This window comes from Topomyia yanbarensis, chromosome 3, assembly GCF_030247195.1.
Source record: "Topomyia yanbarensis strain Yona2022 chromosome 3, ASM3024719v1, whole genome shotgun sequence".
NCBI classification, from domain to species: Eukaryota; Metazoa; Arthropoda; class Insecta; order Diptera; family Culicidae; genus Topomyia; species Topomyia yanbarensis.
In genome coordinates this window covers 147,106,167-147,125,260 of record NC_080672.1, presented here as the reverse complement: position 1 = coordinate 147,125,260, position 19,094 = coordinate 147,106,167, and the positions used below count along the sequence as shown (strand labels likewise).

Here is a 19,094-nt window from a genome sequence, read left to right as displayed (position 1 = left end):
AACAGGATACAGTGGGACTCATTATTTGGGTGACCATTTATGTACGACGGTTTATATCATAAAATGAGATCATATTTTTTTTATTTGGATACATTAATAGCTATTAACAAAATATTATATTTTGCATGCACCTACAAGCATGTAGAACATATTGAGTCGACCAATTACGTCTGAAATATCGAAAATCGCTGCAAAAAGCTACGTCATTTATGAAAATGTTTAACAATGAGGTACAAAGAGATAGAAATATTAAGAACGAATTTTGGATCATTTTTTGAAACAATAATTTTTATGTTCATAATTTGTTATAAACGATAGCTCTATTTTTACATTTCTTACAAAAGAAATGTATAGGATTCGCTCAAACTTTGAAAACTTTTTCCGAGGCCCGGAGGGCCGAGTCTCATATACCAATCGGCTCAGCTCGACAAATTGTAACAATGTCTGTATGTGTGTGTGTGTGTGTGTGTGTGTGTGTGTGTGTGTGTGTGTGTGCATGTATGTATGCACAAAATGTCATGTAATTATCTCAGCAATGGCTGAATCGATCTTAATGAAACTAGTTTCAAATAAAAGGCCTAACGTGCCCATTTGACACTATTATTTTTGATTTTCGATATGTTGTTTACTTTCTGAGATATATGTCATTTTGTCAAAACATTGCAGGTTTTTAGTAAATAACTTTCAAACAAAGCAACGTTGTCCCACAGCCTGCACATAATTAGGAACCTTGTAAAAATACCTTTCTATCAAGCTATATATTGTCAAAATCCGTTAACGAGCGACAGAGATATTAAACATTTTGTATTTCTATTCCTCGCTTTCAAATTTTCACTAATTAAAAAGGAGACCGTTTCATATAGAGTATTGCTTTACTGGTGTTTTAGGGGCAAAACTAAACCGATTTTGAATATCGGGGTATGAAAACACATCTACGTGATTCAAGGAATTCGATTTTGAAAACATTTTGTGAATTACTTATATAATAATTGAACTATTTCTCAAAAATCAATATGTAAGTTCACTTCAAAAACAAAATAAAGCGTTCATAGTGAGTTTTTTCTAGAGTTCATTGTATTTATCCCTTGGATTAGGCGTTGCGTTCAATCGTGAAGTAAATATTGGATGGTATATAACTATACAGATCATCAAGTAATTCACCTAGTAGTGCGATAAAAGACTTCTCATACAATTATACTCGTAGCATGACCGAAAGAAACTGTATTACGACGCCGTCAAGTAAAGAAGCGTGAAAACGAAAAGACTAAAACAAAAAAAAAGGATAGAAGCCCTAGAAATCCCATTGTATATTAATTAGCCTTTTCTCGGAAGATAAAATTTTCTAAATCATTTCATATCTTTCTGATGCAATGTTTCTCAAACTCGTACAATCTGGATTATCTATTTTCTTATTTTATTCAAAAATGTTTTTTAACTTTAACTTTAAATGATCATTGCATTTTAATTAATTGTTTCATTCAGCATCTTTTTATTAATTTTGTTCATCTGCGTTCATTTAATCTACTTTATTAGTTTCATCATTTGGATTCACTCCGATCAGTTAATTCATTTCGTGCATTTTAGTCATATCATTCATTTCACTTATTTTATTCACTGTTTTCATTCAATGCATTCTATTCATTTTTTCAGTTCACACATTTTGTTCAAAATGAAGAACATTTTATTAACCTGACTATTTTTTCAGTTTTATTCTTTTCATCCAAATAATTATTTTGACACAATTTATTTTTTTATTAAATTATAACCTTACAACATCGATTAATTTATCATTTCAATCAATGCATTTTCTTCTTTTCTATTCATTTTGTCAATTCACTTCATTTTGTTTATTTGGTTCGTTTGATTCATTTATCCATTTATTTTATTTTTTATTCATTTTATTTTCTTTGTTCATTTTATTCATTTAAACCCTTAAATTAAATCGATTCATTTAATTCATTTTCTTCACTTGATTAATTTGATTCATTTGATTAATATGATTAATTCAATTAATTTGATTAATTTGATTAATTTGATTAATTTGATTCATTTAATTCATTTGATTCATTTGAGTCATATGATTCATTTGATTCATTTGATTCATTTGATTCATTTGATTCATTTGACTCATTTGATTCATTTGATTCATTTGACTCATTTGATTCATTTGATTCATTTGATTCATTTGATTCATTTGATTCATTTGATTCATTTGATTCATTTGATTCATTTGATTCATTTGATTCATTTGATTCATTTGATTCATTTGATTCATTTGATTCATTTGATTCATTTGATTCATTTGATTCATTTGATTCATTTGAATTATTTGATTTATTTGATCTATTTGATTCATTTGATTCATTTAATTCATTTTGTTCATATCTTTAATTTTATTTATTTGATTCATTTGATTTATTTGATTCATTAGATTCATTTGATTCATTTGATTCATTTGATTCATTTGATTCATTTGATTCATTTGATCCATTTGATTCATTTGATTCATTTGATTCATTTGATTCATTTGATTCATTTGATTCATTTGATTCATTTGATTCATTTGATTCATTTGATTCATTTGATTCATTTGATTCATTTGATTCATTTGATTCATTTGATTCATTTGATTCATTTGATTCATTTGATTCATTTGATTCATTTGATTCATTTGATTCATTTGATTCATTTGATTCATTTGATTCATTTGATTCATTTGATTCATTTGATTCATTTGATTCATTTGATTCATTTGATTCATTTGATTCATTTGATTCATTTGATTCATTTGATTCATTTGATTCATTTGATTCATTTGATTCATTTGATTCATTTGATTCATTTGATTCATTTGATTCATTTGATTCATTTGATTCATTTGATTCATTTGATTCATTTGATTCATTTGATTCATTTGATTCATTTGATTCATTTGATTCATTTGATTCATTTGATTCATTTGATTCATTTGATTCATTTGATTCATTTGATTCATTTGATTCATTTGATTCATTTGATTCATTTGATTCATTTGATTCATTTGATTCATTTGATTCATTTGATTCATTTGATTCATTTGATTCATTTGATTCATTTGATTCATTTGATTCATTTGATTCATTTGATTCATTTGATTCATTTGATTCATTTGATTCATTTGATTCATTTGATTCATTTGATTCATTTGATTCATTTGATTCATTTGATTCATTTGATTCATTTGATTCATTTGATTCATTTGAGTCATATGATTCATTTGATTCATTTGATTCATTTGATTCATTTGATTCATTTGATTCATTTGATTCATTTGATTCATTTGATTCATTTGATTCATTTGATTCATTTGATTCATTTGATTCATTTGATTCATTTGATTCATTTGATTCATTTGATTTATTTGATCCATTTGATTCATTTGATTCATTTGATTCATTTGATTCATTTGATTCATTTAATTCATTTTGTTCATATCTTTAATTTTATTCATTTCAGGTTCAGTCATTCCATTTTGTTATTTCATTCAATTTGCTAGTTTGAGTCATTTTATTCTATTAATCTTATACTTATTTCTAAATATAGTCTAAATTTTCATGAATTAAGCTAATATAATTTGATTCGTGTATTTTATAATTTTGATTTACTACGTCGCATGAGTTCTGTAAACTAATGAATGATCCAACAGTGATATGTGTAAGAAATGTCTCATCTCACTGCTAGGTGGATTAATTCGGTTTTTTAATTCATCACTAAATGGTGACCTTATCAAATTAGCTGACAGATGCGCCTTAAATAGTAGTAGTGTTTTTAACTCTACACAAATATTCTGTATTCTTTATGCCAATTTTTGTTATGGTACATATTCTTGAGAATGAATTGTGGACACAGCCTACATATTTTTTCCAAGCTAAATTTATGTCCCCTCTTCAAAAACTTTTCCAGATCAACAAAAATAATTTCTTAAAATTTTAACGTTAGTATCATGAAGTACTCCAAGGAATACATAATACAGAAACCGATACATAAACCACGCTATTTTATCTCCCGGCTACCAAGTTGAAGCAACAAACGAGGCAATCATTCCGCGAATCGTTGATTGCTTTCGGTAACACGCCACGATCCCGGAGGATCCACAAACCTTAGGCCTGTGGTGCAGTATGGATGGTTGCATCTGTTATGGATGGAGAAGTCATTAAACCGGCCGGTTCGAATAGCAGTAGGTGGAAAAATGTGAGATACGGCGGCAACAGAAGCAGCAACTATAACACTGATGAAGACCAGTCAGCTGTTGTGGTTCTATTATACTTGGATAGCGGAACTTATATGAAGCCTGAAATTAAATCTAGCCCGGTCAGGGTCCAGACTCGAAACGATTCGGGTTAGATTATTCGTTCATGTGAGATTACATCGGCTATATGTGAAGAAAAATTTGTGAATCGAGTAAAGACCACGAACACTGTGCCACGGAGGCACCTGGAACTGTTCGAGGTGGCTTTAGAGGGTAACTGCAAAATGCGAGTAATTGAATTAACAATGGAAAGCAATAAAACTCTTTATAATGGATAATCAACGCGCAATACGCTTGTCGTGGCGTGTTTTGCTGGGGTTTGTATTGGTTTACGGTTGGACGAGAAAGGGGAATTGTTTCTCTACTTGTATAACTGCAATGTACGAAAGACATGTATCATTAAAAATAATGTGTAAATTCTATATAACGTTCACACTGAAAAATTATCACTCAAACTTTGTTCATTTAGAACTACATTCGAAACACTGGCAGCTACCACTATTACTACTTGATTGTGTTTTGACTAGAATTCGTTGCAGTTGCGATAATTACCGCAACCGCGCGGTATTTGCCGCACCCGCACCGCAGCATCTTTTTCCCGCAAATGCGGTGCGGGAAATAAGCTTTCATCAAGCAGTTTTACCGCAACCGCACTTCAACAAAATAATCAATAAAGTCTCACGTCTGTATTAAAAAGCAATTTAAAACTTGAACTTTCACCATCTGAGAAGAATGCAACGAGATTTATTTTCTTTGCGAATGCTTAGCAATGATATTGGTAGCAAAATTCCCCTGTCAGAACGTTCGAGTTTTACTTTTCGCCCTAGAATAGAGAAACATAAAAAACATTCAATTGCCATAATTTCCTTTGACTTGCTAAAGATTTTAGAAGAAATCCGAATATAATCTGCGTTCAACTTATTACTACTTGATTTTTTACATTGGTCATTCTAACTTACTAAAGAGATTAATATTGAGAAAGAAAATAATTCACAATTATGTTAACGACATATTCTGGTCACCATTTGTTTTGTACTTCTAAGTAAAAGTTCACAAACAAACCATATATGAAATTAGATCACTGAAAAACAATTAAATTGTAGAGTAGAGTGGGGTCAAGTCAAGTTATTTTTGGCGAGCTCGTGCGATTTTTGCACCGATTTTGACAAACAAGCACTCGTTGGAAAAGTTATACAGCTGGCAACATTTTGGCAATAATGATTACATGCCTGGCTAAATATTTTTCAATTGAAGGTTGAATTACACAACGTACATACCTAAAAAATCAGCGGTTTAACTTTTATTTAAAGAGTATCAATACAGCAGATTATTTAAAACTTAATGCCACAATTAATACATGCAATCCATTGACGTCATTCAGGTAAAAAAATGGGAAAGTGGCAAATAATGTGAAAAATCATGAAAATGCGGAAGGAAATATTGAAAAAAATTTTGAAAAATTGGTCTTTTTCAGCAACTGCGTCTGGTTGTGTGCTTGCGAATACCTTCTTCAGTGTCCTCATCGTCACCAGAGTGTGGAATTGAAGTTGTGTATTCCGGCTCATCTGGTTGCTTATTTGTGCGTCGATCACATTTGCGTTTGGGAGCATTTTTTTTGGATTAATAGCATCGATGCAGATCATTTTTTTCACCAGTGAAAAGTGATGAGTTGTTCTTCCAAATAAAATTTTGCATTACGAGACAGAAAGCTTACTGCAAAAGTTTATTAACAATTTTTTAAATTAAATTGAAATAACGGTGATATCTCAATCGATTTTCTATGTTATTTCAGCGTAATATTATTATATATTTCATAGTAAATCATATGCAGTTCGTTTCCGTATGCTCGTTAGCGATCCAAAGCATCTGTGCTTAGCTAACCGAGACATCACTCGGTACCAGTCAGTTGCTTTAGGCGTTCACACATGTTGTGTGAACTGTTTGGATTTAGTGTTTAAACGACGCCAATTTGGTGTTAGTTTTGATACATCGTCTAACTAATAGCAAGTTGGTGTTAGTTACTGATGAGATTGGAACACGAAACATTAAATTCCAACTTTTCAATTCGTCAGCCTATTCATTTCCAATAATACAGGAATGTCCGGACACCAAGACAAGATAGAGAGTGGTGACCATGTTTAGTTCATCGATTTGGGTTCGGCAGGCGATCACTAGCTTGGACCGTGATTTTTCAGAGCCTTTATTGCAGCCTGACTATCGGAGCAGAAGTTTATAACATTGCCGAACAAGCACGTCCCGCCATTAGAGAACCGTCAATGTAACAGGCCACTTGCGTTTGTTGTTGTCTCTCCATACAGCAAGAAACCACTCCTCTCGAGAGGGGATCTTCCCATAGAATGTGCTGTAAGGAAAATTACATGTGAGTGTAATATTGCTGGGAGCAAAAATATCTTTACTCCGTGTAACTATTTGTGACAGTGTATGACTGGTAGCAAAATCAACATGGTTACTGTTTTCAGAGCCCAGTAACCTGCAATCTGTATGCAGATGATAGTGATTCTTGTTTGAAGTTTATGTGTAATGGTTTCATATTTAAAAGGACCACAAGGGCAGCAGTCGGAGTTGTGGAACAAAGCTGTCAACTGCCCACTTGACCTATTCAGTGGTAACCAATGTGCGTGCTATTGTCTACGAGTCTGAATCCCCAGAATGAGATCTGTGAACATGGTTCAGCTCCGGATCGATACAACCTGGAAAGTGTACGTCGAAGAGATAATGAACATCTTTTTCGTGCGTCACATAAACACCATAACTGAAAATAGAAAAGGGGATCAAGTCTCCTCAGTATCTCTTATATATAAACTTATTATAGAATAGAATTAAATTACAGTCGATGTAATTTTCGATTTTTGATGATATGATTCTCTAAAGTGCAATGTTTCGAAGGAATAACCGTTGATCTTCAGGTGAAAGCAGGGTTTGAACATAAATTAGTTATATTTTCTTTAACAAGTGGAATGTAATATTAAGTTTGTTTCGCGAGTGGTTCTACTCTTCACTAAAATGGAAACAGCAGGCAAAAATAGTTTTATTTTCCTAGCTTAGCTTGAGCAGTAACAAATATTTCAGATTAGTTGAAGATCTAATGCCACAATTTAGAAATGGATAAAGAAATAGCAAGATAGATGTGAGTCGTGATAGTTGCCACAAACGCGAAGGAAGAGAGAGAGGGGTTTGTGAGGAATGGTAGATGATGATTAGTACTGTGACATTATTTTTGTATATTGGGCGATATTTTGATTCCTTTCATCCTTATAAATCATCCAACTGATTATTTTTACGCCGTAATCAGTACAACTTAAATCTTGCAAAAGAAGTCAAATTTGCACTATAACTTTCGGATTCAAAAATACAGATGCTCTCACTGATGCTACGAATGATATAAATAGGAATTATATTAGAAATCTTTGTTCTCACTACTAAGTGGATTACTTGATGATCTGTGTATTCATATACAATAAGATTCCGATTTTGGCAACAAATGGGTTCCGTTCATAGCTACATTCTTCTTGTACATAATAAGTCTTTTAAAAACGTGCAATAGGTATTTTTTTGTATCAATTGATATCACATTTGATTTAATTTCCAAACAACCCTCAAAGGTGCAAATCATTTTTTTTTCAAATTTTGTGAAAATCGTCTCATAGTTTCAATACATTACTGTGATAATTTCGAGATGTTTTTCGTAATATTTTACACTATACGTGTTGTATTTAATGATCACAATAAGTATAGAAATGTATTATTTATGTATAATATAACTGGTAACAATGTAACTAGTGTCTGACGGAATCAATTTTTAAAGTAAGACCCAGAGTCTGTGCACTTTAAGAGTCAAGTATAGAGTAATGCGCTACACTGCATAATAGGACTAGTTCCGGAGAAAATTTTCAAAAGAACCTTTGTAATATTGCAAGCCTTATGTCTTTAGCAAATTTGTTAGTTTTATTTTGGCGATTTTTTCAATTGAATGGAGTTAGCGGGGTTAGCGATCTCAAAGTATCGACTGTTTGATGTGTGAAGTTTGCCTGCGCAATGCCCTACAATATGTATAATAACACAAATAAATTGAAGCAAGTGTGCTGGATAAACAAGGCTATCTATAATGGTTAATTTGTATTTGATTTTTTTAAGATTTGAGGTAGGGTGGACCTTGAAAAATCGGGTTGCTTATATTATCTTTTGATATGTCAATATTTCGCAAATGCATTGTTCTAAAGATTTTTGGAACTTTCATTGGAGCACATTTTTACAATAGCACTGATGTTTCAATCCCTTTTGTTTTGATAGTGGCAAGTGATTTTTATACAAAAATGGTTTTCTTCAAACCTAAATAACTTTACAAAACATTACAATTCGATTTTCAATCTATCAATTCCATTTGAAAAATCGACGATTCGTTTGTTATGGAGAATTAATAAATTTATTTATTTTTGTAAAAGAGCTGTGTTTTTTTAAACAAAATTGTTTATTAATTTTCAGAAAGAAGAGATAACAGACCCAGGAGCGAAATCAACACTACCATGCAGTGAATTGTTCGAATTTTGACGTCCAGTGGGCCGAAGAACAGCAATTCGACTTAAATGATTAAATGATGACTTCACACCTTCGTAATTACGGGCATTGCACTCGAGAAGTGCGCGAAAATTGTGAGGATTCTAGTGGACGACGACTGAATCTGATAAAAACATGAATAAAATTGAATTTGCTTACTTTTTCTTTCATCTCATTCCATTTCACAAACATTTGAAACATTTGAAAGTCGTAAATAACTTTTAAAAATAGGGTTCCATTTTTTGGCACGGCTCCGGTTTTGGCAACAGAAAAAAATAATATCGTTGCCAAAAAAGGAATCCTACTGTACCACCCCATCTACCTAACGACTGAACTGCTGAACTGCTTCTTTCAACGGATGAATGCGTCAACTGTGAACAAATTTTCACTTCTAAGTGAACTTACACATTGTTTTGTCTTTGAAGTTAACTTACATATTAATATTTGAGAAATAGTTATGGAGTTAATTTACAAAATCTTTTCGAAATTGAATTCCTTGAATCACGTAGATGCATTTTTATATCACGACATTCAAAATCGGCTTAATTTTGCCCCTAAAACACCTGTAAATTAACCGTTGTGTGTCCGACGCGGTACCCGGGTACCTTTTTAAGTTTCAATTAATTAAATTCCTATGTTTTATCCATAGCTGGAAATTGAAACTTTGTGACATCTTAGAACTTCACTAAGTCAAGCTTTTGGGTTAATAATATTGTTGATATAGTAAGGGTGGGAGTGAGGAGGGGCTCTTGAATTTTTTTACTACGTAACAGGCCGACGTGGGTACCCGGGTACCCACAAAACTAAAATGCCCGTAACTAAAATAATATTCAACCGATTTCGATACTTTTGACCGTTTTGGATTCAGAAACTCACCCACTTTTGGACTTGGTAAAAATGCATCGGGTTACTTCATTCGGTTCCCGGGAATCCGGGTTTCCGGAAGCAGATTCCAGTGCTGGAATACTATTTGCGAACTTCAATGGAATACTAGCAATATGGGTATCAAAATTCTTGGAATTGCATCAGTAGGCTGTATCTCGTGGTTTTGGAACCATTTGGTGATTTGACCCCGGAACGAACATTCCGGAGCAGGTTCCCGTGGGGCCGTGAGTGGCCATTCCATTCCAATTCCATTTTTCAAATTGCCATAGGGTCCCGTAACAATAGAAAACAGATTTCCGAGACAATTTGAAGAGTTTTGATACTCATATTGCTAGTACATTATTAAAATTTACAAATCATATCCTAGTACTGGAACATTACTCCGGAAAATCCGGATTACCAAAACCCAGATCCATTATTCCGGTTCTATTGTACAGAATCAAAAAGTAGACGAGTTTCTGAATCCAAAATATCTAAAAGTGTCCAAATCGGTTAAAGGGAGCCATAGTTATGAGCATTTCAATTTGTGGGTACCCGGGTACCCTCGTAGGCCTGTTAAAGGTGTTTTTTTGTTGGACACATAAGTTAACACTCTGTATGTAACGATCTCATTTTTAGTTTTTTTTATTCAATTTGTTTATTTGATAAGGCAGGTTTGCGTTAGCTTAAAGGTTCCAATCTTGGTTTGTTTTACACTTCGAACTACTTAAAACTAGGAGATTACATATTGATTTTTTTTAAATTAAACTAAGGAGAATTTATAGCTATACATATACACAAGGGGGTAATATAATTTTCGTAAGATCAGGGTCATTTAGTTTTCATGGCAATATGGTTTGACATTTTTAGAAGGAAGATTATTGAAGCAAATAATTTTTAACTAAGGGGGACAATTTTATCTCATTTTTAGTTATTGAAAATTGTTCACTTACCTAATAAAAATGAAAAGAATAAAAGCATAGAGTGTTTAAAGTTGAACAGAGAATCGGCAAAAATCGAAAACGAAAAAGCTGTTTTTTCCACAACGTGTGATAGATCTGCATAAAAATCAATCAGCTTATGTAGAATGTTGTTACAGTACTGCTGATTGATTTTTATGAAGATCTAACACACGGTGTGAAAAAACTGCTTTTTTCGTTTTCGATTTTTACACTTTCTCTGTTCAACCTTAATATCCCCGCCGTTCGTGAACGGATTTAGACGATCTATGTCTTGTTAGAAAGGTATTTTTACAAACTTGCTATTTATATGCGCGAATTACTTGCACTGTTCGAAAGTTTTATGCTCAAATCAGGTTGCGTTTTGACAAAATCTCCCATATTTCAGAAAGTAAACAACACATCCAAAAATAAGCTTTTTATTTGAAACTAGTTTCGTTAAAATCAGTTCAGACGATGCTGAGATAATTACATTACATTAGTACACATACATACATAGGAAAACCCGGGGCTATTCGGACCTACCTAAGCAAATTTCCTAAAAGGGTGCTGTGAAAGAAATTATCGGTCAATGGTCCTAATTGTTAGTTTGAAACCTTAGCTACATTTTGGTGACATAAAAGTTCATTTGCACCATGGCAGCTTTAGGCAATGGTTTGCAAAACACTACGTTTTTCCAACCTTTTACAATGTAGGGGTATTCCATCCTTATACAATGTGCAATATGGAGCAATTCAGACCGTCCGTAAATAAATCATTCCATAAAATAGGAGCCACAAGCTTTGCAGAACACTTACCTTATTTTTTCACTTTTATTTGTTGCCTTAATCACGATTTTACCATTATAATATTTTTTTGTTTTGAGAATGTCAAAAAAATTAAACACGTTGTATCACTTTTCTAAAATAAACCAAAGAATTAGATTCAGCTGTCAAAATAATGTATAAGAATAGCGGTTCCACGCATATGTACGACACTCAGAAAGTCTTACGATTTTCTTTGAAATCTAGGGAGACTGAATCACCCGCAAGGTCTTAATAGCCCCGGGTTCCCCTACACACATACATACATTGTCCCAATTTGTCGAACTGAGACGATTGGCATATAAGGCAAATATTCCCGAAATGGTAGATGTACATGAGGCCGATAAAAACGGGTGTATATGTGGCTGAACATTACATCGCTGTCGTGCTGTCTTATGACAAACGCCATTTTGGGGTAAACTGGCATATCTACATGTTACTTGTCTAAACAATCTCTACAAAGCGTCGCTTTCAGGATTTTTAAATTCCGCTTGATTCCTGAGATATAGCGAAAAACGTAATGAGAAATTGTGATTTTTTTACTACAAATCACTGTATCTTGGCACAAGTTACGTATATTGAAGTTTGAGATTTTTTTCTGCATAAAAAATTGTGAGGAACACAATGGCATAAACATTTTCAAAATAAAATTATGTGCACTACGAGAAAAATGCAGTTTTAGTTTCATGCTGGAAATATGGCATATTGGCCAACACTGTAACCAAAAAGTACTATTTTTCTAGATTCCTTAACCAATTTCCTTGAAAATGCATCTCACCGATTGTTTTAAACAAAATTATTAATAAAAGTAAATAATTTATGCTTTATTTGTATAGAAAATTTGCTATGCACAATTATGACGTCATACATGTTTTGTCATCAATGCACACTTACGACACATGTGTGAGTGCTTCTATTGTTTAATATGTAGTATATATAGACAACCGATCTTCGTAATAATTGAGAGTTTAATGCAGGTTAGATAGAAGCATCAATTGTCTTCTCTGAATTTTTTCTACCATTTATAAGCTTCAAGACAGTTAATCTCGATATTTAACCCTCAAAAAGGCAACCGGGTCTCAGAGGCCCGGCACGTTACAATTTTTTAGTTACAAAAAAATGTGTATGCAGTATAAGCTTGGGCATGGAAATTTTGATAAGTAGCTTTGAAATCTATAACAAAAATAAAGAATTGTGAAATTTTCATCTATGGAGCGATGCGCAGCTATGTTTGAATTTTTTACATGCACAAAAAGCCAAGCCGGGCCTGGCAGGCCCGGTGTGCATGCAATATTTACTTGGAATACCACGTGTTTTATACATTAATATTTATCTGACAAAAACATTTTGATGAGTTCATCTTCATATTAGCAGGATTTTTTTTCATGTTTTGATTGATTTTATCTTTTTACCTTTTTTTATAAGAAAAAAATCTTGAAAGTTTGAGCGAATTTTATACATTTCGTTTATAAGAAATGTAAAAATAGCATACGATAATGACGTGTGTCATATTTTTTGGGTAAATACTTTTATTTCACCCACTGTGGTCTACTTCACAATTATTTGGATACAACATAACCTAACTCTGTCGTTATTGTCTATTGTTGTTGTCTATTCTTTGTGTTATAGTTGTCGTAATTATTCAAATTGTAGGATCTAAAAGCAACAAAAAATTGAAATGGCTATAAGACGATATGCCCATGTTTTCAATCGTCTCAAAGAATCTGAAATAATGGAAGAAATTCGAGCAAATTCAACAGCAGACGATTCCGAAACTGATTTGCAAAGCGAGGAAGAAGATGTGAATGATATTGCTTCCGACGATGAATCTGATGCAGAAAAATATGAATATGTACTCCGGTTATGCATCAGAAGAAATTAATAGCAACCCAGAAATATTTATTGGTCGTGTTCAAACGAAATGGAGCTCAGAACCAATCGACAGTCGTCGTGATCTTCCGAGTACTCACCTTTTGGAAAAAAATTGACCTTCTTAATCCATTGCCTTATACGCTGAAATCGGGATTTGCTGCGTGTTCGTACTCATCATTCTGTAATTCCGGAACCGGATCAATTAGAAATTCAACAGCATCCAATGGGAATGCTGTACCTTTCATTTGAAACCAAGTTTGTAAAAATCGGTAAAGAATTCGCTGAGAAATAGGTATGACATTATCTTAGGAGCTTATTAAGTTCCCCCAGGGCATCAAGAACCGCCATAGCTGGCCAATGTCGTCGAAGTGCCTTCGGTGGGTCATTAATGATCTAGACATGCAAAGCCAAGTAATGTTGCACATATTTTAATATATATTGCATCATTTGAACATCATGGTGGTACCAGTTTATATGGGAATTTGCTGTGTGATCGTACTCTTCAACCCGTAACTCCGGAACTAGAAGTCGGATCAATAAAAAAAATCAATAGCGACCTATGGGAAGGTTGTGGTTTTCATTTAAGACTAAGTTTGTTCGAATCGGTCTAGCTATCTCTGAGAAAAATCGGTGAGATTGTTTGACACATACATACATACATACACACACGCACACACATACAGACATTTTACGATCTCGACGAACTGAGTCGAATGGTATAAGAGATTTAGCCCTGCGGGTCTCGGTTAAAAGTAGAAATTTCGACCGATTGCATAGCCTTTCTATATGAGAACGGCAAAAAGGAGCTTGAATTTAGACGGGCCTGAGAGGCCCGGCTTGCCCTTTAATGTTAGGATTTTAGCTTGCCTTCACAAGGGTTAAAAATCTTTTTTCTCGAAATGTGCATGTTAAGGCCACCGTCGACTGCACTTCCGCTCTCTCGCCTTCTACGCTACATTTCCTTTACTCCGTTATCAGAGTCTGAAATTTTCTCGCATTTCCTATTCATCTAACGTTTCGTTATCGGGCACGAATCATTGAAGTAAGTCACAGACCTTTACAACCATTCGTCTCGCTCTGTTAGCTCTTATCGCACAAAACACCAACTAACGAACACAACAATTCCAGTTGGGAAGACGATATGGTCATCATCGGAGTCTATAGAAAATCGTAACGATTGCACTCAAGCTGTTGCTGCATATATCCCAATTCTGAGTTTTTTACAGCCACTGAAAATAGTTATTAAGTCAGAGCTCAAAAATTTATGCATTATCAATTTCATTATACACATCCCGTACACGGATGAGCACTGTCGATAACGATTAGTAATTGACTCGAACAATGTGCTAAATCTGTCTTACCTTAGCACCAATCTGGTTTCCACACTGGCCGGCCTGCAGGTGAACGATTTCTCTCATTTTGAACGGTAGGTTAAAACAGCTAACAGTTCCTCAGGAAAAACAAATGCTCTATATAAGATTACTACGCGTCAACTAGCACACTGCACTTGACTAAGAAACTGTGATACAGTTCCACCGGATTTTGGCTGCGATTTCACGTAAGGCACAACTGAGATGTACTACACACCACGGTAAGCTTTAAAATTGCACAACTTTCTTCACAGAAGAATCCGTTCGATTCGGCGTTCGGTGCTCTTGTGACCAATATGACTACTCAGCAGCTTAGTTTTGCTTTCTCTCTTTCCAACGGTTATGGCGATTGGTGCTACAATGATGGAAAAGCGATCATGAAGCCAGCTCCAATTTCTCCTTCTCTGATAAAGCAAATTCAAAATACTGCTACAAAGCACATCCGTTCGCTGCGACGTGCAAGCAAATACTGATTCCAAATTCGAATTTGAAGGAAATTTTATCATAGGTTAGAATATGCAACAACATGGGATGATCACAAAGAAGTGATCATTCTCTCTCTGTATTTTGCTTTCTCTCTCATTCTCCCACTCTCGTCCGGTCACGTCAGTTCACTAGTGCCAACGCCGGCCGGCATAATTATCCACGCCAGTATAGCTACCATTCGCCTACCACCCCATATATATAATTACTGATGGCAACCAAACGAACCGAAACATCCCAACCACCCAACGTAGAGATATCGCAACCGGTGCATGTCTGCTGTGATCAAGGCTGTGATTCATTTATGATCCATTCGACCGATGATGATGATCGAAATAAGAGAAAATATACTAAACTTCAAAAATGAACTGTCAGCTTTTATAGTGCATGTCACAAGTGGAAGAGTAAGGGTGGTGAGCCTATGTTCACCCTTTTATGAAACGGTTCGCACTATTTTGCAACTAACTTTGATGCAATATTATCAATATTATTTAACACAATAAAGTCTCAGTAATTAGTATACTATTTCGAACACCTTTTCATAATACATATTTCACAAACAGTACGCAATATTTAGCATAATATTGAAAATAATTGTTCTATTCTGTGCACCTAGTCTCACCACACGAATTCAAATGTCGCCACATTTTTTTCATATTTCAACAGCATCGAATAAATATTTTGTTTAATGACACTAATTTACACTGCGTTGCGCTGAAAAATCTATACCTTTATATGTTAATTTAATCTTAAGTCAAAATGTCACATATAGTATACCAAAGCTTTGCTAATATTTTGTAGATGTGATGTTTTGCGTTGTGATATCTCTCCAAGTCGACTGTAGTTAGCATGTTTTTCCAATGCCAAACCTCATATCTACACTCTCGGTTGCAATACATCACATGAAATATATCACAAGTACAAGACCGTCTCTCAAAACGTCACAGTAAAATGTGCCATCTACAAACGGTCTTGCCAAGACCACATATGTAGAAGAGCATAATACCAAAAGTGATCGGCAAAATGTAATAAAATAGAAGTATTCTACTTCAAAATAGTTATCAATTATCTCCCTATTATCTTCGCGAAAAACATGTAATATGCTTATACGATCCTGCAATGAGTAAATGCAGAGGTGATAGTAGAATTAAAAACGTTTTGTGTGCTTTAATTGTTAAATAAATTTATAAGTTGCAAGGAAATTTTTGAACGCGATTTTCTCCGTTTGACGTTTCTGTTAGATATGATGTAATGAAAAAAAAGCTCTAGAAATGTCTTACATTACCAAGCAAGGACGCATTCGCATGATTTGTAAAACGAACCATTGCCATTCCATCGAAACAAAAATAAATATCACAGACATGACATGACCACATCAGCTGTTAGCAGAAGATTAACAACTAGTAATGACTACGTTCACATCAAACAGAGTATTGTCACGAGTCGAATTTAAAATGCGGATGAAAATGAATACTTGCAATCAGCAATCGATCCGATGATTAAAAATAATACAATTTTTTGCATAAAAACCCGTTTTAATCCACCTAGCGGTGAACTTGAGCTTTTCTCAACCATGAACACTAGAATTACATGGTTCGTTATGGTAATATACATAGGGGAACTGGGCCAATTCGGACCTAGTAAAGGTTTATGAGCTATAGAACTGAAACGTGTCAACCGATTCACAAATGAATATTTTTCCTGAAAGCCTGCTGAATTGCGCACATTTTTTTCTAAGATGACTTTTTCCGATCTTTTATCCTATTGTGTATAAACGGTTCTGCGCAAAAGTACATGAAAGGTCCAATTTACCCCAACCATGTTCCAGTTCGGGCCGTTGTTTTCACAACCACAATTGTTTTCAAAATGGTGTCAAAAATCAATCCCTGGCATCTATTCATCAAGTCTGTTCCTCATATTGATTGGGTTATAGAGTTCAGAATTTGCCACAAAAATAGAGTACCAACAACCGACCATGTTTGGGTACCAAAAACCGATTTTTGTAATCTTTTTCAAAATTGAACCAAAAAAATTGTGGCGAGCATTTCGTTGGCATTCAATGTTGAATCACAATATAGAATAAATTCACTGCGTAAATATTCAATGCGCATTTTTTTACGATCCATTCACTTTTTCTATAACACTAAGCAAATGTTAAAAAAAAACTCTTGAGTAGATTTTAACTTGTTCAAAAAATGTTTTGGTTGTAGAACAGAACATACAAAACTGTTTGGTTCATCGGCACAAAAACAACGTGCGAATATACAACACCAATAAAATTTGTCACCATGACCATATCTGCTTTCTATTAAAAGTTACATAGGGGTGCCGACAAACGACCACTTTCCCCCACAATACTATTTATCCTATTAGTACATTGATAACCTGTTGTTTTAAATCTAATGACGACTTTTGAAAAACTTTGGGAATGGGATCCTGATCTGTAACTAATCTATTGGTCTTGAACTCACAGTTGTCTAATCACATGAATTTCAAATACCTGCATGAAAACCGTTGCAATAGAAACTCAATCCGGAGTTCCGAAATCAATCATAATCCTAAGATTTCCAATCATATTGAGCTCACTTTTGAAAGGATGTACTGAAATATGGATTAGAGTAATTTTTAAAATAGGAAGCGAAGTTGGAATTGATTTAATGCCGATGAAACATAGAACTGCTGAACGAAAAATTGCATAACTTTCGACATTTGCTGAAAATATTTTTATTTTGGGAATGCGTAAAGTTGAGACGAAAACGTAATATGATTAATAACGAATATAACACTTTTCGAAAGTAGAGGGAAATTTATGAAAAACAACTCTAGCAGATCCTGATCGATTTGTGTTGCGTTACCAATTATATGAATAGACGAAATAAATGTTCGGAAACGGTACTTTAAGGTCAAGATAATTTCGAAACCACCAATTTCGGAGGTTTAGTATCTTCGAAGAATTTTACAAACATTACACAGCGCATCATCTGATAAAATAATTTTGGCGTTATATCCTTCAGAAAGTATTGATGGAGAATTTACTCTTCAAACAAATTTAGTTCGAAAGTTAATGTCATCAGAAAAAGTACTACAGCGAAGACCCGTTTTTATCAGCCCCTTTGCGAATTTTAAGCTGATAAAATATGGACATTAATAAAATCTTAAAATATTCTTCTTTAGTTCTAATACCCTAAGGACCTATGCAACATTTTCTGATTATTTACTTTAAGTTCCCATTAAGGGGGTCTGACAGCGCAAGATTTAAAAAATAGTATTTTGATTTTTGCATTTTTCGGACCTCTAAGACAAGAAATATATGCACAAGAAAGGATTTATTCGAATTCAATTTGGTTCGTCTGCTAGAGCCCATCAAACTACCAACTATCAATTTTCATATGAAGCTGATAAAATCGGGTCAAAAAGCTGATAAAATCGGGGGTGGATAAAATCGGGGGCTGATAAAATCGGGTTTTCACTGTATTATTGTAATTGATATTCACTGCGTCCACATTAATAGGTACATCCCATTTTTTAAGAATATTTTTTTCAATTGCATCGAACTACACCAATTTTATCGATTTGTACCAAAATTTGGCGAACTTATTCCCAATCGTGCAAAAGTCTATGTTAAAGTGAATCCTAAATTAAGTGGTATACTTATGGGGTTTATATGTTGAAGATTAAGAAAATACAGAAATTTTCAGCTTTTTTCATACACAATATTACAAAAACTTATTAAACAACGTTTCCTAATAAAGTCGTGAAAATTATGAAGTACTAGCTGATACCCATCGCACGTTGCTGCGACTTTCAACAAAATAGGAGGAAAAAACAATTTGTTCCTAAGCGCCATTTGTCGGGCAGATGATCCCCAACCAATAGCACA

The 19,094-nt window shown here is 33.8% G+C and overlaps 1 protein-coding gene across 1 annotated transcript in view; it reads right to left on the bottom strand.

The window, feature by feature from the left end:
* Window positions 1-15,195, bottom strand: part of LOC131692308 (tubulin beta-3 chain-like) — a 39,875-nt gene extending 24,680 nt beyond the window's left edge. The window contains exon 1 of the mRNA XM_058979293.1: window positions 14,723-15,195. Within this exon, the coding sequence (XP_058835276.1) occupies window positions 14,723-14,779 (57 nt within the window). The 5' untranslated portion in view covers window positions 14,780-15,195. The remainder of the gene's footprint in view (window positions 1-14,722) is intronic.
* Between the last annotated feature and the right edge of the window lie 3,899 nt (window positions 15,196-19,094).